Raw genomic sequence first — 16,288 nt, 5'->3', positions numbered from 1 at the left:
TGTGGTTAAGGCTTTGGGATGCTAATACTATTCCCTGGGGATCAACCAACAATTTGGAGCATTTTACTGATGAATAATGAATCTTACCATTATTATTACATCCTTAAAACAGGGATTTTTCCTATTTCTCTTTGCAACTAATGTAAGGACGATGTTCAATGCATGTAATAGCTAACAAAGAAGTGGGGTTAAATGGATAGTTCACCCAAAAATGAAAATTTACTCACCCTCAAGTTGTTCCAAACCTGCATGAGTTTCTTTCTTCTTCTGAACACAAAAGAAGATATTTTGAAGAATGTTGGCAACCAGAGAGTTGACGGCACCCATTGACTTCCATAGTAGGAAAAAAAATATGGAACTCAGTGGGTGCCGTCAACTGTCTGGTTGCCAACATTTTCTTTTAAATATCTTGTGTAGAAACTCATACAGGTTTGAAACAATATGAGGGTGAGTAAATGACAATATTTTCATTTTTGGGTGATTAAAGCATCTCCAAAGCACTGAATCAAACACAACCAACAGTATTCCATTGCCTTCATCACACAGCCTGACCACCTGATGTCACTAAAGATAAACGTTTGAGGCTGTTCTGTTGAAATGAATGAGCAGTCAAGGGGAATTCAGATGATGTCAGGCTACATTGAATTTTCGATGTTTGACCCATTTCTTGTGCACATTATCCACCTAGTCATCAGGTATTTGTATTAATCATACAGTGTGTTCGTGCATATTGTGTCAATGTCTGTGCTATCTCTGTATCTGTGTGTGCTCGCCTTGCAGAGAGATAGATTGTTTTCCTCGGCTAAGTTTAGCAGCACCGTTTGGGGATTCCATCTTCGGAGGATTGACACGGGCTGTAACTGTATTCTGAGCATGCCTGCTTCTCTCCCCCTCGTTCCCTCAGCCACTGGCACACCTTTGATAAGAGAAACACAAAAACGTTCCTATTTTACCAATCGTGTTTTAAAGAAAAGGGTTTTCATATACGTTAACAGTATCAGAACTGTAGAATCAAACATTTTTGACCATGATGATAAAATACAGCACAAATAATGCTAATGAGAAGATATAAATAAAGAGCTATTTAGCGACTCAATAGACGTGACTAAAACTATGAGCTGGCAGCTTTCATTTGTGAAGTGTCTCTCCCAATATGTGACTGTTGTTGAGTCACATTAGAACACGTGTCTCATTTTTAATGTTGTCATCAGAACCGCCCTCAGGTAATCATGTGAGCCGACGATGAGCTGCATTCCATTACTCTGAAGAATCCTATAGTCAGGATATTTAATACACTCTGGGTGGATGAAGGTTATTTATAGAAAAGCCGGTGCCCTGTTGCTCTCACGTTTTCATTCAGGTCGTATTCTCGGTACTGCATTTGCAGGAAAAGAAAAGACTGGTTTGACTGGAAAGATGATTAATTTCTATTTTGCACTTTTCTGTGCCCGATTGCTCATGGTGTAGGACGAAACTTGTGACGGGGAAACGTTAGTTCTGATCCCGTGAGTAAATCTGGATGTGTTTACGTAACTAGAACATGAAGAAAACTTACATAGTTCATGTTTGTTTACATCACATTGGTGATAGAGAACATTCACATTCAAGTCTGCTGACTGGTTTACACTGCACTCAGACTTCCCTCTGATTGTATGTTCATTTAACAACTGTTGTTGTTGTTGTTGAACTTGGTTAGGCCTATATATATTTTAAACAGAATCAAAACATTGATAACACTGTGCAATATAACAGGATTCAGTAGCCTTTGACTGAATAGCCTACTATCATTCTGTGATGAGGATCAACAAAAACCCATTACTTCTAAGATTTCAAATGATAGATGTGATTGCGGAAGCCATATTTTGAAATGTTGACAGCTACAAGTAGGGTCACTTATGTAAAAGGAAAATAAAAACACTTCTACTGTGAACGACTGTCAGAATACTGGGTACTTTTGAGCAACTGAACAAACTCTCCCTTGAAGAAGCAGAGCATAAAGCGAAAGCATACTTGAAACAACTACAAGGGAAGGAAGAAGCTATCAAAATAAAGTGGAGCGACGGACGGGTAAATCTAGGCTGGTTTGAACAGCTCATCTTATGGATTTTCAAATACATTCTAGAATACAGGTAAATGTGGTTTTACCTCACTTCTTTGTTATGTTAGTATCACTGATACTGTTATAGTTTTGATTAACATTGATATTAATATCAATAATAATAATAATATGTCATTGTTTTTATATGCTCCATTTTCATTCAAATTTTAGTACATTTGTTTTAGTTATTTTATAAATGATACCTAATACCTAGTTTTTATTTCAATTGTGGTTATTACATCACATATTAAATGAAAACGAGAAATTGTGCCATGGAAACTATAGATGAAATAAAATAAGAATAAATAAAAATATGAAAAATGTTATATTTATTTTACTTAAAATAACGAAAATGTTTGGTTTTAGTTACCCATCATAACACTGACTCACTGGTAGTTATCTATAATTCCATAGTAAAGTATTTTGATTACAAAATATATTGTCTAGTCCAACAGGTTTCATTCATGACACCACGAAGAATAAGCAGTGTTTGTGTATAATTGTTTCTGTGGAGATAATGCAATATACGCTCATTAGATCGTCATTGCCTTAAGGTGAAGAAACACTGAGTGTGAGGATGTTCAGAGCATTTATCTGATCCTGATGCTGTTATGGGCCAACACAAGTAAATCAATGGGCACCAGCAGCTGTTACAGCTCAACTTTATGACACGGTTGGCAACCTAACAAACACTTTGTGGCACAGGAGGATACTTAAATCACTGTGCGCTATAAAAATAAATTCATATGAGTGTTATTTTTGTGTTTCAGCTCTGTATTCAGTCATTTTGGAGCTTATTACTTCTAACAATAAATAGAAGGAAGGAAGGAAATGTACCTTTACACCACAGTCCTGGTCTAAATAAAATACATATATTTTTGTCCTCCATGTTCAAAACATATTTAATCTATTTCCCACAGCTAAGAATGCATATACATGCAAAACTCTTCACCTTAACTGGCCCATAAATAGCAGTTATATGTACATAAGAAAAACATGACTCCCATCTCGAAAGCTTCTGTGAAATGTAAATGCAGCGAGGTTCTGTGTGCTCAAGGATGCATGCAGATAAGGCAAGATTTATTGTACACATTTACTTGGGGCTGAAGAGCATGACCTACTGTCCTACTGTTATCTATGCATTGTAATAAAAATGCAAAAAATCACATGGTGTTTGTTCACCTTGTTCTCACGTTTGACATGGGCTGGGATCTAAGCACTGACACACCAAAAATATCAGTTTAAAGGTAAAACATGCCATAGATTAAGCCATTCCCTTGTAAAGCATATTTGCACACACAACAAATACATGCAAACACAGACATACGGTGTGACAAACCAAACTTAAACTAGTTCAGGCAGGTTTATTTCCCCTATATGTGCCGTTTTTAAACCCGTCCCCCTCCTCCACCTCAAACTGTTCTTTTCAAAAACAACCAGGCGGCTTCTGCCTTTGCTTATGTGCAAAGCCACCCTCAGGACACACTGAGTTGAGTTACACCACCGAAAGGAATCTCCCTCACCAAGTCGAATGCTCATGGGTTTGTACAGTTCACATGAGTGCTTGCTGAATGATACTATAAAGGTATGCATGTAATGAAAAACACGAGAGCTGTCGGCATCTCCAGGCACAGAGGTAACAACATGAATGAACTTCTTGGAAATATTATATCAAGATTTCCAGTCAGAACATCTTTTTTTACACAGGCCTTAAACTTCACTGTTGTCCTGACACACACACACATACATACATATACATATATATATATATATACATATAGAGAGAGAGTTCCTTTTTCCATTCGTCATTTTATCTAGGCTATCTGCCATTTATATTTTCCTACTTACAAACTAATTTTCATAACATTGCTTCTGCAACTGTAATTCCTATGCGAATGTGTTTCTGACACATCTAAACAGTGTGCAATTGCACCACTTCAGATGCAGTTCCTGTGCCTTTGCAGTGTAAAGATGGCATCAGAGTGTCAACCCATGCCAAATGTTGTAGTGCCAACAACAAAAAAGAGCTGTGATACAACAGAGTGTGACAGATAACACAAATCGGTGAATGGTAAATGTCGAAAGTACCTAATAAAAATGAGAATTTAGGTATAACACAAATCTACCTATTAAATCCATTTCATGATGAGCCTGCTGACTTTGTAGGTGTCTTCAGGCTAGGGAGACTTTCATCAGGAAGGTTTGACTTCGTCATCAGTGTAGGTCCACGCCCCGCCCCCAAACGTCGAGTGACCAATGAATACCTGCCTCTCTGCGATGACGCTGTTAGCCACTCCTCTTTACTAAAGAAGGAAACAAACAGAGTGAAAGAAGAGAGAGAGAGCTCGGGAGAGGACAGGAGAGGAATTGACTTATTTACATCACCGACACAAAGCCTCGGGAGGAAGACAAACTCCTTTTCGAAGAGTCCCTGTTTTTTAACCGAGGTTCATCGACCGATTAACGTTAGATTTTAAAACCCACTAAGGTAAGCACTGCAACGTTTTTTTGTGTGTGTGGATTTTATTAAGGTGATAATCGAAAGAGGTATGTCGCTGTGATCACGGATAGACTGGCTAACCCCGAAAAAGGGAGCGATTAACGATTCAGAACATGTATCGCATCGAGTTAAACCGCTCGCTCGGATCTATAAACGCCAGGTTTGTTCGAGGTATCGAGCTTTTTTTGTTCTACGGGTGGACCCCTAAAATAACAAAGTGTCCCAAGTTGTCAGCAGCCACCTTCATGAACATCACAAGCCCCAGAACGTGACTCGCCTGTACATAAAACAGACACGGACAATCGCCAACTTTTTAAAAATCTTGTACGTCGATTTATAAGTCGAATGGCGACGGTCTGTTCTTAATTCAGGATCTCGGCAGTTGAAAAACAGACGCACAATCCAAACGTATTATCTTCATTGTGCGGTGGGTTGTTTATTGTTCGACCGTGCCCTTATAGATTCAAGGAAATCTCGTTTGGTTTTTCGCGTTTTCGTGCTCTACGATACTGGTAACTCAGGCAAACAGCTGGCTAAGCCAGTTAGCTTTTTGTTTGGGGCTTGTTCAAAGGGAAGATTGTCTGTCTGGGGAGGAAATCCTGGACCAAAAGGACAAAGACGATTAAACAAAGCCAGTGCTGCTCCATAGTCGCGATGTTTGCGTTTTGGTGGGTCATGACATTTAATGTTTTGCTATTTTGAGCTTTTACCTGCTCGTCTAGTCCCTCCAGTCCTCTTCAATCCACCCAGTTTAGTTTGTCTGTGAGATTCGACAGAAGTGTGTTGCCTACGTAGATAGCCACGCGCTTATGATGCCCCAAAATGTTGTCTAGGTAGTCAGCTCGCCAGGTTTTGAGACACAGACACTCTTTTACATCACGGCTGTCTCGTCTTGTAGACGGTTAAATGGCCTGTATTTCTCGGTTGAGTGAAGGTTTAAAGTTAACTCGCCAGCATTGAGTGACTACTAGCACGAGTGTTGGAGTGTCCGTGAGCGGTTATTGATCAGTCGTGTCTGTCAGCTGGTGTCGTTGTCCCATGGTTGAACACGTGAACACCGTCCTAACAGCTTTTTGTGCTTATTTTGCTTAATAATAAGAGATTAGAGATGTAGGCTTAATGTCTTCCCGTTATTGCCTCCTGAAATTGCATATCACGCTAAACACCCACTCGTTTGTTTTAGTCATGGTTAGGTGGGAGAGCTTGTGTCGTGCTGTTTTATGTGTAGACTTTATTTAGGGAAACAGACTTTGAAGGGAGTTCAGTTTGGATGTGGTTAGGAATAGATGCAGTAGAACTCTGTATTAGTCCGGTCAGTCGCTTGACTTCACTGTAATTACTCTGTCCTGATGAGGGTGGTTGAGGAGCTTGTGTCTTTATTTTTGGCTGAGACTTTTAATTATAGCTGTAGTGTATTCACACTATAGAGACTCTAGAGAAGTTTAAACCCTTCAGCTTTAAAGGCTCACAAGGTGATTTGTGCTAATTAATATTTGTATACTTTAAGAAATGAGTCATACTTAAGTGAAATGTCAGTAAAATGACGTACTTTTGCACGAGATGAGTAGTTTTCTAGAAAAAGCTATACATGGAGTGGGGCCCCCTCATGGGTGCCGCCATGTTGAGGTCACATGACCAGGGTTGTCACTACTAATAACAGTAGGCGATGTAATTTGCTTTTGAGAAAAGGAAGATATTTTTCTTTCTTTACAACATATTTTTATTTAGTATGTGACTATTGTTTTCTGAAGTAATCTTTACTTAGTTGTTATTAACTGTATTATACACATACACTCACTATGTCTGTTCTTATCATAGTATATGTATGTCTAATGCATATATGCAACTCTGACTGATCATGTGACCTCGTCATGGCAACACCTGATGGGCACCCAGTCCATGTAGAATAAAACAGTTTAACAGTTAGTCATAAAACAAACTTGCTGAGTGCACATTGAAAACAATCATCTCATCTCCCCATTGCATGTTCATGTAAGCCAAACACAATGCAGTCATTATTAACAAGACCACTCCTGTTCTGTCTCCATTTTCTTTTGTGATATATTAGCAATGGCCCAAGAGACAAACCAGAGTCCTGTACTGTGTACCACAGGCTGTGGTTTCTATGGCAACCCCAGGACCAATGGCATGTGCTCGGTGTGCTATAAGGAGCACCTGAACAGACAGCAAAGCAGTGATCGTAGTCCCATGAGCCCCCTGGGTAAGTCACACTGAAACATTAACCTGTTTGTCTAACCTCCTGGAAAGCGCTCTCTATGGTTACAGACCACACAAACAAAATGGTTATACTATGGTATAAGGGAGCTCATTCATTGCACCTCTTGGAGATGATGACATTAAAGTTGTTACAGTAATAACAGACCACCAAAGTTACTGCTTGTAAGATGTTTCAGACCCACCTGCACCCAATCATAGCCGAGTTGTTTTAGAGCTTAATATTTTTCTTGAGGTCTCTAAGCTCAATTTTGGGACTTCCCTGGGAAACTGTAATGATAAACTGCACTTGTTTTGTAGGCAGTTCTGCTTTGTGTCACAGGCCTTTTGTATACTGTAGCACAACTGCACCTGTGCACTGTTTGAGATTTGTGTCTTTGTGTTCTGTTGGACCAGCTGGCAGCCCCTCAGCAGAGGTCTCCGCAATACAGAGACTAGAAGCCAGCATAAACAAAGCAGAGGCCTCACCTGCACCCAGCACAGATATCATGAGAGAGTGAGTACTTCACATGTGTGTTTTGTTGTTAAACCTCAGAATGAGAAGGAATGCATTTAATGTTCAGCTGCTTGACATTTCAACAATCTCCTGTGTTTCAAGAAAAGCCAGGTGCTGAAACTCCACCTGTTTGTTTTTGCAGAAGTATTCCTTCAACCTCCTTACCAGTGACACAACAGATGACAGAAATGAGTATTTCTAGAGAGGAAAAGGCCCTGTCTCCTAAAGCTGAGGCTGTTGAACCAGGTAATTGAAATTCAATGATCAAATATATTTTGAAGTAGACATACAAAGCTCCTTGTTTAGTCTAAAACACAGGGTGTTTCAAACTTTGTCAGTGACCATCAAACATGATGATTTCTGAAATATAAAGTATACTTAATATAAATAATATTAAGTGTGTTTTCTTGCAAAGACAACTGAGTTAAATAATTGTTTCTAAAAAATGAGAGAATAATTATAATAAATAAATATAACCTTTTACATTGTTGCAAGTTGCAAACTGTTAAAATATTTTCTGGAAATTATTTACTTTTTATAAAGTTTAATTTGGGATTTGATTTTTTTTATTTTTCTTCACAAAAATATATGTACATTCTTACTGTTAAAATGTGTGCTGTCATTAGAGTAAAATTATTGTATTTGATCTCATGATTTCTCACCAGTCTTTAGAAAGCAGAATGAAATGGTAAACTTATTAAAATTGGTTAAAAAGAAAAGGTAATTATCTTAAAAAATTAATTTATATCACAACCAGGTCTTGACATTAACACACTACAAATGTGGATGGATTTCAGCAGGGTGTAACGCAGTCACTCCCACTAGCCACTTTGGTGGGTTGAATTATATATAATATAATATATATATTTTTTCAATTGTAGTTTTTTAAAAGGGCATCTGAAATGATTAACTAAGAGCAATGTAGTGTTGTCAAAAATATCTATTTTTCGATATACTGTATATCGATACTGAAATATCTGAAACGCTTCCAATACAAACTTTCCGCAGAAAAGATACATGTATTGGAAACTGCATTCTCGCTCTCTCATCTCTGAGTTGACAAGTTGACACAAACCAACAAGGAGTGTTTATTAATAAAACTCTATTTACAATGTCAAAGGAAATACTGTGACGTTTGTGGTATTTGGGCCTTCAGACAATAAGCTCTATTTTGTCAGTTCCTCTTTTTACCAAAATGTCTTCAGAAGTATATTGGCATTGTACATACCCATTCTTTAGATACTCCTATTGTCATCCCAGACCCAATAACCTACAGAGCCGTCTTTGCTCCAATTTTAATGCGAGTTGCTTATTGAGGATAGTCTTCTAAGGTCATGCAGTGTTAATAACTTTATTCTGACAGAAATTGGGACTTTGGGGTTTGTGGCAGAGCTTATTTTGGGAACAGCCCTATAAATTTGCGACCATACTCATTTTCCTTTAAACCCCACAAACTGCTTCCAGAATCCACCCATGCCACATTGCAACTGTTTTATTTCAATCGTTCTTGTCTTTATTCTTCCCACAGTTATAACACAGCCTACCTCTTCCTACTCCCCAATTGCTGCGGCTCAGGGCAGCGACGAGGGCCAGATCCCAGACTCCATAAAACCTAAGAAAAATAGATGCTTTACCTGCCGTAAGAGAGTCGGCCTAACAGGTGAGGCTCGTGGATTGGTCATTTCTGTTATTAGTTTGACATGCGTGCATTAGTGCTGGATGGTATTAGCCTGGCTCCGCCCTCCTACGTACTTCCGCCCAATTTTCATTTTCCTTCAGTACTCCGTCTGGGATTGCGGTATATTCTCTTAGGGCTGTGCTTAGAATATCGAAACAGCGATACATCCTCATGAACTCCTGACGATGCGCGTATCGATAGCAGCTGCCGCATTGATAGGCTACTGTGTGCTTTTGACAACTTACCGATTTACCGAAATCCGTATCATGTCACATGGAATCGCTCGATCAGTGTTTCAAACACAGAAAGGCGCCAGTAAAAGCTTGTAAACAATGTCATGTAACGTTTACCTCAGAAAAAATATATTTCCAGTGTCCATAAACTCGTTAGTCAGCTAGAAAAATGTACTCTAGAGAGGAGCATTTTGCTAAATATATGTACCATATTCATTATAATTTGTAATGTTCTTCTATATTGAATGCATGTTTGAATTAGCCTGGCAAGTTTATGACAGCCACCATTTAAATGTTTATATTTAAAAAATATGTATATGATTATGTAATTTGTAAAGTTAATATTATAACTTTATTATTATAAAAACATGTTTTGTGTAATTTAAGTGTTTGTACAAATCAGTTCATTTTTACCTTTAATATTATAGTACTTTGACTCCCATAGTTTACAGCATTAGTTAAGAGATTTGTTTTCCCAAATTTGTTTTAGATTTTAAATTTATCATGAGATTTGTTTTAAATTCCAAAATTTTCCATGTATTGTACCTGATATATATCCAAAATAATCAAGAACCAAGCCTTTCCAAAGTTTTTTTTGTGACAATTAATTTATTTCACTTAACTCATTTTTTTTTTTTATGACAAAAACAAAATAGTTTTTCATTTATCACAACGGTTCTAACACTGGTTATTCAATAAACAAATATTACTGTTACTAAACTCTGTTCAAAAGAAATGTAATTCCAAATTGATCCATATCGTGATGCGTATCGTATCGTGACGTCAGTATCGTGATGCGTATCGTATCGTGACGTCAGTATCGTGATGCGTATCGTATCGTGACATTGTTGGTGATACACAGCCCTATATTCTCTGGTTTTCTCCGGTCAAATTTTAACCGGTCCAATCAGCGAACAGAGGGAGTGGCTGAGAACGATGACGTTGATGCCGTGCTTTAGTTTGAGATGACATACGTCACAACCAAACGTTAGCGATTGGCTATGGCAGATCCAGAGTGGCTCTGGGCAGATCCAATAGTTTTAAACTTCAACAGAGTACCTGCCTTCAAGGAAGTTAACGCTTGTCAATGGAGAGTGGCCAGACTCTCTGTACAAATGAAATGTACGAGAGTCTGGTAGGACCAGGGTAGGGCGGTATACCGGTTCATTCCAAATACCGGTGTTTATTTTTATGATGATATAAATTATTATACCGCAATACTGGTGTATGTCGCTTAAACAACGTTCGGAACGCGGCGCAGCATGACACTATTTGAGAGAGGTCCCGTTTCACTGTTGCACTGTAGTTAGAGCACAGCGGAGAATTCAAACAACACGCGGCGTGTGCAAGAGAGCGGTTTCTGCGCGGAGCGCTGCAATGAGTTCAACAATGCTCACCACGTGGATCAAAGATCAGATACAGACCGGAGTAAGTTTGCAAAATTTTTTTTTTAGGACATTTCATATCCTCTAGTGCTCTAAACATGAACCAGCACTGTGTATGCGCACATATTTAATTACGTCTTATTCAAATAAAATATATATGTGCAAATAAGGACAATGATACAGTCGTATGTCTGATCATGAACGCAACGACATGAGGGATTATTCTGAAACACAGAAGACAATGATGTAGACCAAAAATTTAAAGAATGGGCAAAAAAGTAACCGTCTTTATTCTTTCTGTCATTTGTTCAGAGACAAGTGCTATTATTGGTTATCTCCCCACAGCAGCATTTTGTGGGACCTTGCAAACCTGTATTAATTCTAGTGTGGAATTTTTCTACAATATTCACTCATCCAGTGTTAATTTCGTTGACAAATAATTTTTGTCAACGACCTTTTTTCCCTGACGAAAACGAGACGATAACTAAATAAAAACTAGTGTTGGATGACAAAAACTATGACAAATCAACTGTCATTTTCGTCAAACAAATAAAAACGAGACAAAAATGTTAGGGAGGGACGATTAGGGAAGAGGTCCAGTCAGAACTGATGTCCTGTGTAACAGATGCGCACATTTGATTTGAACGTGCTGATCTGACCGCTGGAGAACACTGCGCTGTTGCGCGCTCTACAGGCTCACGCGTCAGGGCGGCTCACAATCAATGAATAGCGTACATTTATGCCATGCAATTGTTTATGAACTAATGCTGATGAATAATGACACTGTTTACTTTACGATGTTTATATAGTAATATGTTTTAGACGGTTGTAACAATGCATATTTTATCAATCTCATCTGAACTTGAATGAGCTCCTGCAACTGCAATAGAGGCGCAGACATTTCAAAATAAGAGTCCCGGTGTATTTCGAGCTTGTTTATAATTAAAAGTCATGCATTATACCGGTATATTTGTTTTTGGTTACACAATAACCTGTAATTAATTTAATTCCCTTTTAATTTATAGTCAGGAGGAAAGACCAGTATTTGACACATATTCAATAAAGTATCAGGGTTATAATGGTTCGCTAAAACATTACTTGAAAATTAAATAAATGTTAACTGAAATAAATAAAAATAAATAAACAAACTTATTTGAAGCTTTATCTTAACCTGATATGGCCTACTGACTAAAACAGAAATACAAAGTTATAAAAACTATATAGCTGTTTTTAAAAAACAGACAAAAAAGTGAATTGAGCTCTCTTTCATGTATTTTTAATGTCAAACACAAAATGATGTCAAAATGTCCGTTCAAGTGACAGTCGGTTATGTGACGCTTAAATGTTTAATGTATTACAATTTAACTAAGCTCATTAGATTATAGGAGGCTAAATCTAAAAACAATTCAGGTGACTAAAATATGACTAAAACTAAATGGCATTTTAGTCAAAAGACAATGACTAAAACTAAATCAAAATTTGCTGTCAAAATTAACACTGCACTCATCATGATGACCATAAAATAGGGTATTCTAAGTCAATCTACAGCAGTATTTCCTCTCTCAATCAGTAGAAAATGTGGTTAATACCCGGTCATGCATAGAGAAAAAAATGCCGCCAAATACCACGAAACCGGTATAATTTTGATAAAAAATACTGTGATATTAATTTTGTCATACCGCCCAGCACTAACGTGCATGTCTATGAACGGAGGTCTTATATTTTCTTTTGTTTTACAGGTTTTGACTGTCGATGTGGTAATCTGTTCTGTGGAATTCACCGGTACTCAGACAAGCACAACTGCACGTACGATTACAAGGCGGAAGCCGCTGCTAAGATCCGAAAGGAGAATCCAGTAGTAGTGGCCGATAAGATCCAGAGAATATAAGCTTTTCCCTCTTTCTTCAAGAACACTGGTGGATAAAATGGACGACTTGAAAAACGAACTTGTGTTTTTCGATCACCTCAAGAGGAAAATGAGAGAACTGTACCGTCTGAGGCTCATGCATGAACGATCTGACAGATTTTGGTTTTCTAATAGGTATTCATTTCTTTCCGTTTTGTTTTCTTTCCTCTCTGTGGTGTTTAATGCTAGTTATTCTTGCATATTCTTCTTTTCCTAAAGCATAGGACACCTTTCAGGAATTTTAGCTGTTATTTTATTTTTTGCTTGTTCCCGCCCTCACGCAATGGGAGTGGCAGATACTCTGTGCCAAAACGTGGCCGTGTAGTTTCTGAGTAAATAGTGTTTAGCCTTGGTCTTATCATGAAAGATGCCGGATTTTCAAGAGATGTGTCAAAGCTCTATCTGGTGGTGTGTGCTGCATGTGTTGGTCTGTTAAACTGCAGTTTGTCATGACAGTCTGTTCTAACAAAATCAATTGGAATGTGGGGCCGCCCAGTCGTCAAGGCCATTTATTTAGAATTATTTTAGAATGTGAACTTGCTACTGTGACATCATACCTTTTCTTTGTTTTAGAATGAAAGATTGAGATTCATCAGAAGTCACTTGTTTTCCTTCATCCGTTGTAGGCAACTCTGTTCCCACATTCTTGAACCAATAACCTCTGTCACAACTGCGCTTTAGAGTTTCAGTGGTCTGGGAGTTTGAGTTTTATTTTTGTTAATTTTGTGTGAACATTATATGACTTTTTAATAAGACTGTGAGGTGGTGCAGTTGGTTTCCGTGTGAGCGTATTTGCGCACAAGCCCTTCTTCCTGTTGTCAAAGCGAGATGAGCTAACCCTCCTTAGACAGTGCATTTGCAACACCGCAATAGTATACGCATAAAGTCAGACCTGAGTCTGTGAAACATTGTTCTTTGTTTTTTTTGTTTTTTTAAATGCACCCACAATGCACCTGTCATTTTTGTGTGTCTGCATATCTTAATGTAAGCGAGTGCGTGTGTGTGTGTGCGTGTGTGTGTGTGTGTAAACGTCTTTTCTTCTGTAGGGAGTGAGGTTTCCTTAAAAAAAGATGTATCTGTTGAGAGTATGTTGAATTTCAGCCTTTAGTTATATGCAAATTTGTATGAGAAGAAAACATTACTATGTTCATATTTATGTATTGCATTTAATCCTTTTACCTGGCATTAAAAAGTATTGTAAATAAAAAATATACAGAGAAAATACAGTCATGCTGTTTTGTTAATTTGTTGTGTTTTGGGGGAAATTCCTCAACACCATGCAGATAATTGTTTTTAAGTGAGTAATTTTTAGGCATTCTTATACTGAATAACACACTTTTATATTTAAAAGCAGAGGGCCCAGATTAGATTCCTTGACACCTGAGTGGTTTTTCAGATGTCGTTTGTTTTGCACACCTGTCCCGGCTGCTGACGCAAAGACATCCTGTTTTCACGGCAGCTGTCCTGACAACCATAGCACTTCTGTACTCGCAACCAAAGCAGATTTGACAATCCCTGCCTGACCTAACAGCTGGAGAGGTGTGTGTCACTCTCGTAAGGAGTGACAACAGGTGTTGTTGGACCCTTAAAAAAACCCCACAGATATACTTTTCCTTTCTTGTTTTCCAAGTACACATCTGTCCCTTAAAAGAAAACGTGTCTGTATCTTTGTCTCACACCGTCCAATCATTTTATGTTCTTTGTCAGACTCTTGACTAGTCAGCGTCTGTGGCCCGCTCTCGATATTTGTACAGAGGGGGCTGAGCGTTAAGCCAGTCTGGGTGGATGACATCACAGTGACGGGTGGTGACAGATGTTGAGGGCAGATGACTACGCCACTGTGTGTAGACAGGCGTGAGGGGGAGGGGCACACTGAGGGTACAAAGAGTAATTCTGAGTGTATATTAAGGCAAAGTCGACCAGGAAAGAAAAGAAAAACAGTGTGGCTTAGAACTTTGTATCGCAGGCAAAAAAAGGAACTGTGTGGCTAAATTAAAAACAGGAATAGTTCAGCAGGGGAACAGATGGGTTCTCACACAGAGTTCCGCGTGTTCTTATGTTAATCCTTGTGCAAGTCAGAGGACGTAAATTGGCTTCTCAGTCATGAGTTTGGCTGAGGAGAAAAGGGCAAGGCTCATGACCACGAGGCAGAGGAGCTTAAAGAAAGACTTTCGTATGAAAGCAAATTACAAAGCTTGTGCTGGAAGGAATGAAACGTGAATGGGCATTATGGTCAATATAAGGAAAATGTAGGCGTTAGAAAAATTAAAGGGATAGTTCATCCAAATATGAAAATTAGCCCATGATTTACTCACCCTCAAGTCAGTATATGACATTCTTCTCTCAGACGAATACAATTGGAGTTATATTTTAAAAAATGTCCTGGCTCTTCTTTATAATGGCAGTGACTTGTTGGTTCGTTTTTGAAGTCCATAAAAGTGTCCCTATCCATCATAATTGCTCCACATGGCTCCGGGGGTTTAATAAAGGCCTTCTGAAGCAAAGTGGCGCGTTTGTATAAGAAAAATATCCATATTTAAAACTTTATAGACTAAAATAACTAACTTCTGTTGGTCAGCGGTATGCAAGTCGACAGGTGAAAGGCATAAGTCGACCTGCGTACCGCTGACCGCTGACCGCTGGAAGTTACTTATTTTAGTCTATAAAGTTCATTTATTTAAAATGTAACAAATTTTTCTTAATGCATAATAATTGGATGTCATTAATCGCGATTAATCAATTTGACAGTCAGCACTTATATATACACTCACCTAAAGGATTATTAGGAACACCATACTAATACTGTGTTTGACCCCCTTTCGCCTTCAGAACTGCCTTAATTCTACGTGGCATTGATTCAACAAGGTGCTGAAAGCATTCTTTAGAAATGTTGGCTCGTATTTATAGGATAGTATCTTGCAGTTGATGGAGATGCACATCCAGGGCACAAAGCTCCCGTTCCACAACACCCCAAAGATGCTCTATTGGGTTGTAAGACCGCATGAATTCGCTCCAAGGATCGGTAGCGAACCGCGGTGAAGGCCGCACGCGTTCAGTGTTTCAGCTGGAAGAATGGATTTGATTATAATATTCTTTATCTGACTCCATTTATCATAGTTATCACATTTAGAAGAGAATGCCAACCGGTTGTTTGATCATTTATATTTGATAGTTAATCATACATTTGATCGTTCCGTTTTAACCCTTTGTTACAATTAAACCGTTCCACATTGGAGATAGTTAATAATTACAGATTAATTCAGAAAGGATCAAAATGTAACAATTTATTAACAATCAAGTAAATGTAAAATGTCAATTACATCATAGACATAAATCTCTTCTAAAAGGAAACACAAATTCTGGTTATGGTTACACTTTAAATAGTTTCAAATAGTTGTAAACACAACCCCTTAATTATGCTCAGTAGGCCTCTGCCTAGAATGTTACCTGTGAGAGAGAGAGAGAGAGAGAGAGAGAGAGAGAGAGAGAGCTAAAGAATAGCTCTCTCCAGAGAAAGCAGAGAATCAAAAGAGAGCGAGCTACAGATGAAATTCTCTTTTATCCTCTTCCCTGAAGTCACCAAATTCAAATCTGACTCTTGTAAAACTGACCAATCAGACCAAACCGTGAGACATTTGAAAGTAACCAATCAGACAAAACTTCCCCCATTGTATCAAAGGTGTTAACCATTTGGCCAGCCAGCCAGCCATTCTTTTGTTCTATCTCCAAATGGCCCCTCTGATGGCGTTAAAGGGGA

General features: G+C 38.3%; 1 protein-coding gene across 2 annotated transcripts; it reads left to right on the top strand.

The window, feature by feature from the left end:
- The first annotated feature begins 1,259 nt into the window (after positions 1–1,259).
- On the top strand, positions 1,260–13,760 carry zfand5a (zinc finger, AN1-type domain 5a). Of its 2 annotated transcripts, none has more exons than XM_079814887.1 (6): positions 1,260–2,129; positions 6,667–6,819; positions 7,230–7,329; positions 7,472–7,575; positions 8,858–8,989; positions 12,365–13,754. In XM_079814887.1, exons 2-6 carry the CDS (start codon positions 6,669–6,671, stop codon positions 12,511–12,513), a joined length of 636 nt encoding a protein of 211 aa, XP_079671013.1. In that variant the 5' UTR covers positions 1,260–2,129; positions 6,667–6,668; the 3' UTR covers positions 12,514–13,754. The 2 variants fall into 2 exon arrangements, with proteins under 2 accessions (XP_079671013.1, XP_079671012.1); XM_079814886.1 differs by lacking the exon at positions 1,260–2,129 and adding an exon at positions 4,432–4,586 and having other exon boundaries at positions 12,365–13,760.
- Positions 13,761–16,288: the final 2,528 nt, after the last annotated feature.

Source organism: Gobio gobio, assembly GCF_949357685.1.
Source record: "Gobio gobio genome assembly, chromosome: 4".
Taxonomy (NCBI): domain Eukaryota; kingdom Metazoa; phylum Chordata; class Actinopteri; order Cypriniformes; family Gobionidae; genus Gobio; species Gobio gobio.
The sequence above is the reverse complement of the archived record's forward strand: the minus strand, read 5'-3'. Positions and strand labels throughout refer to the sequence as shown.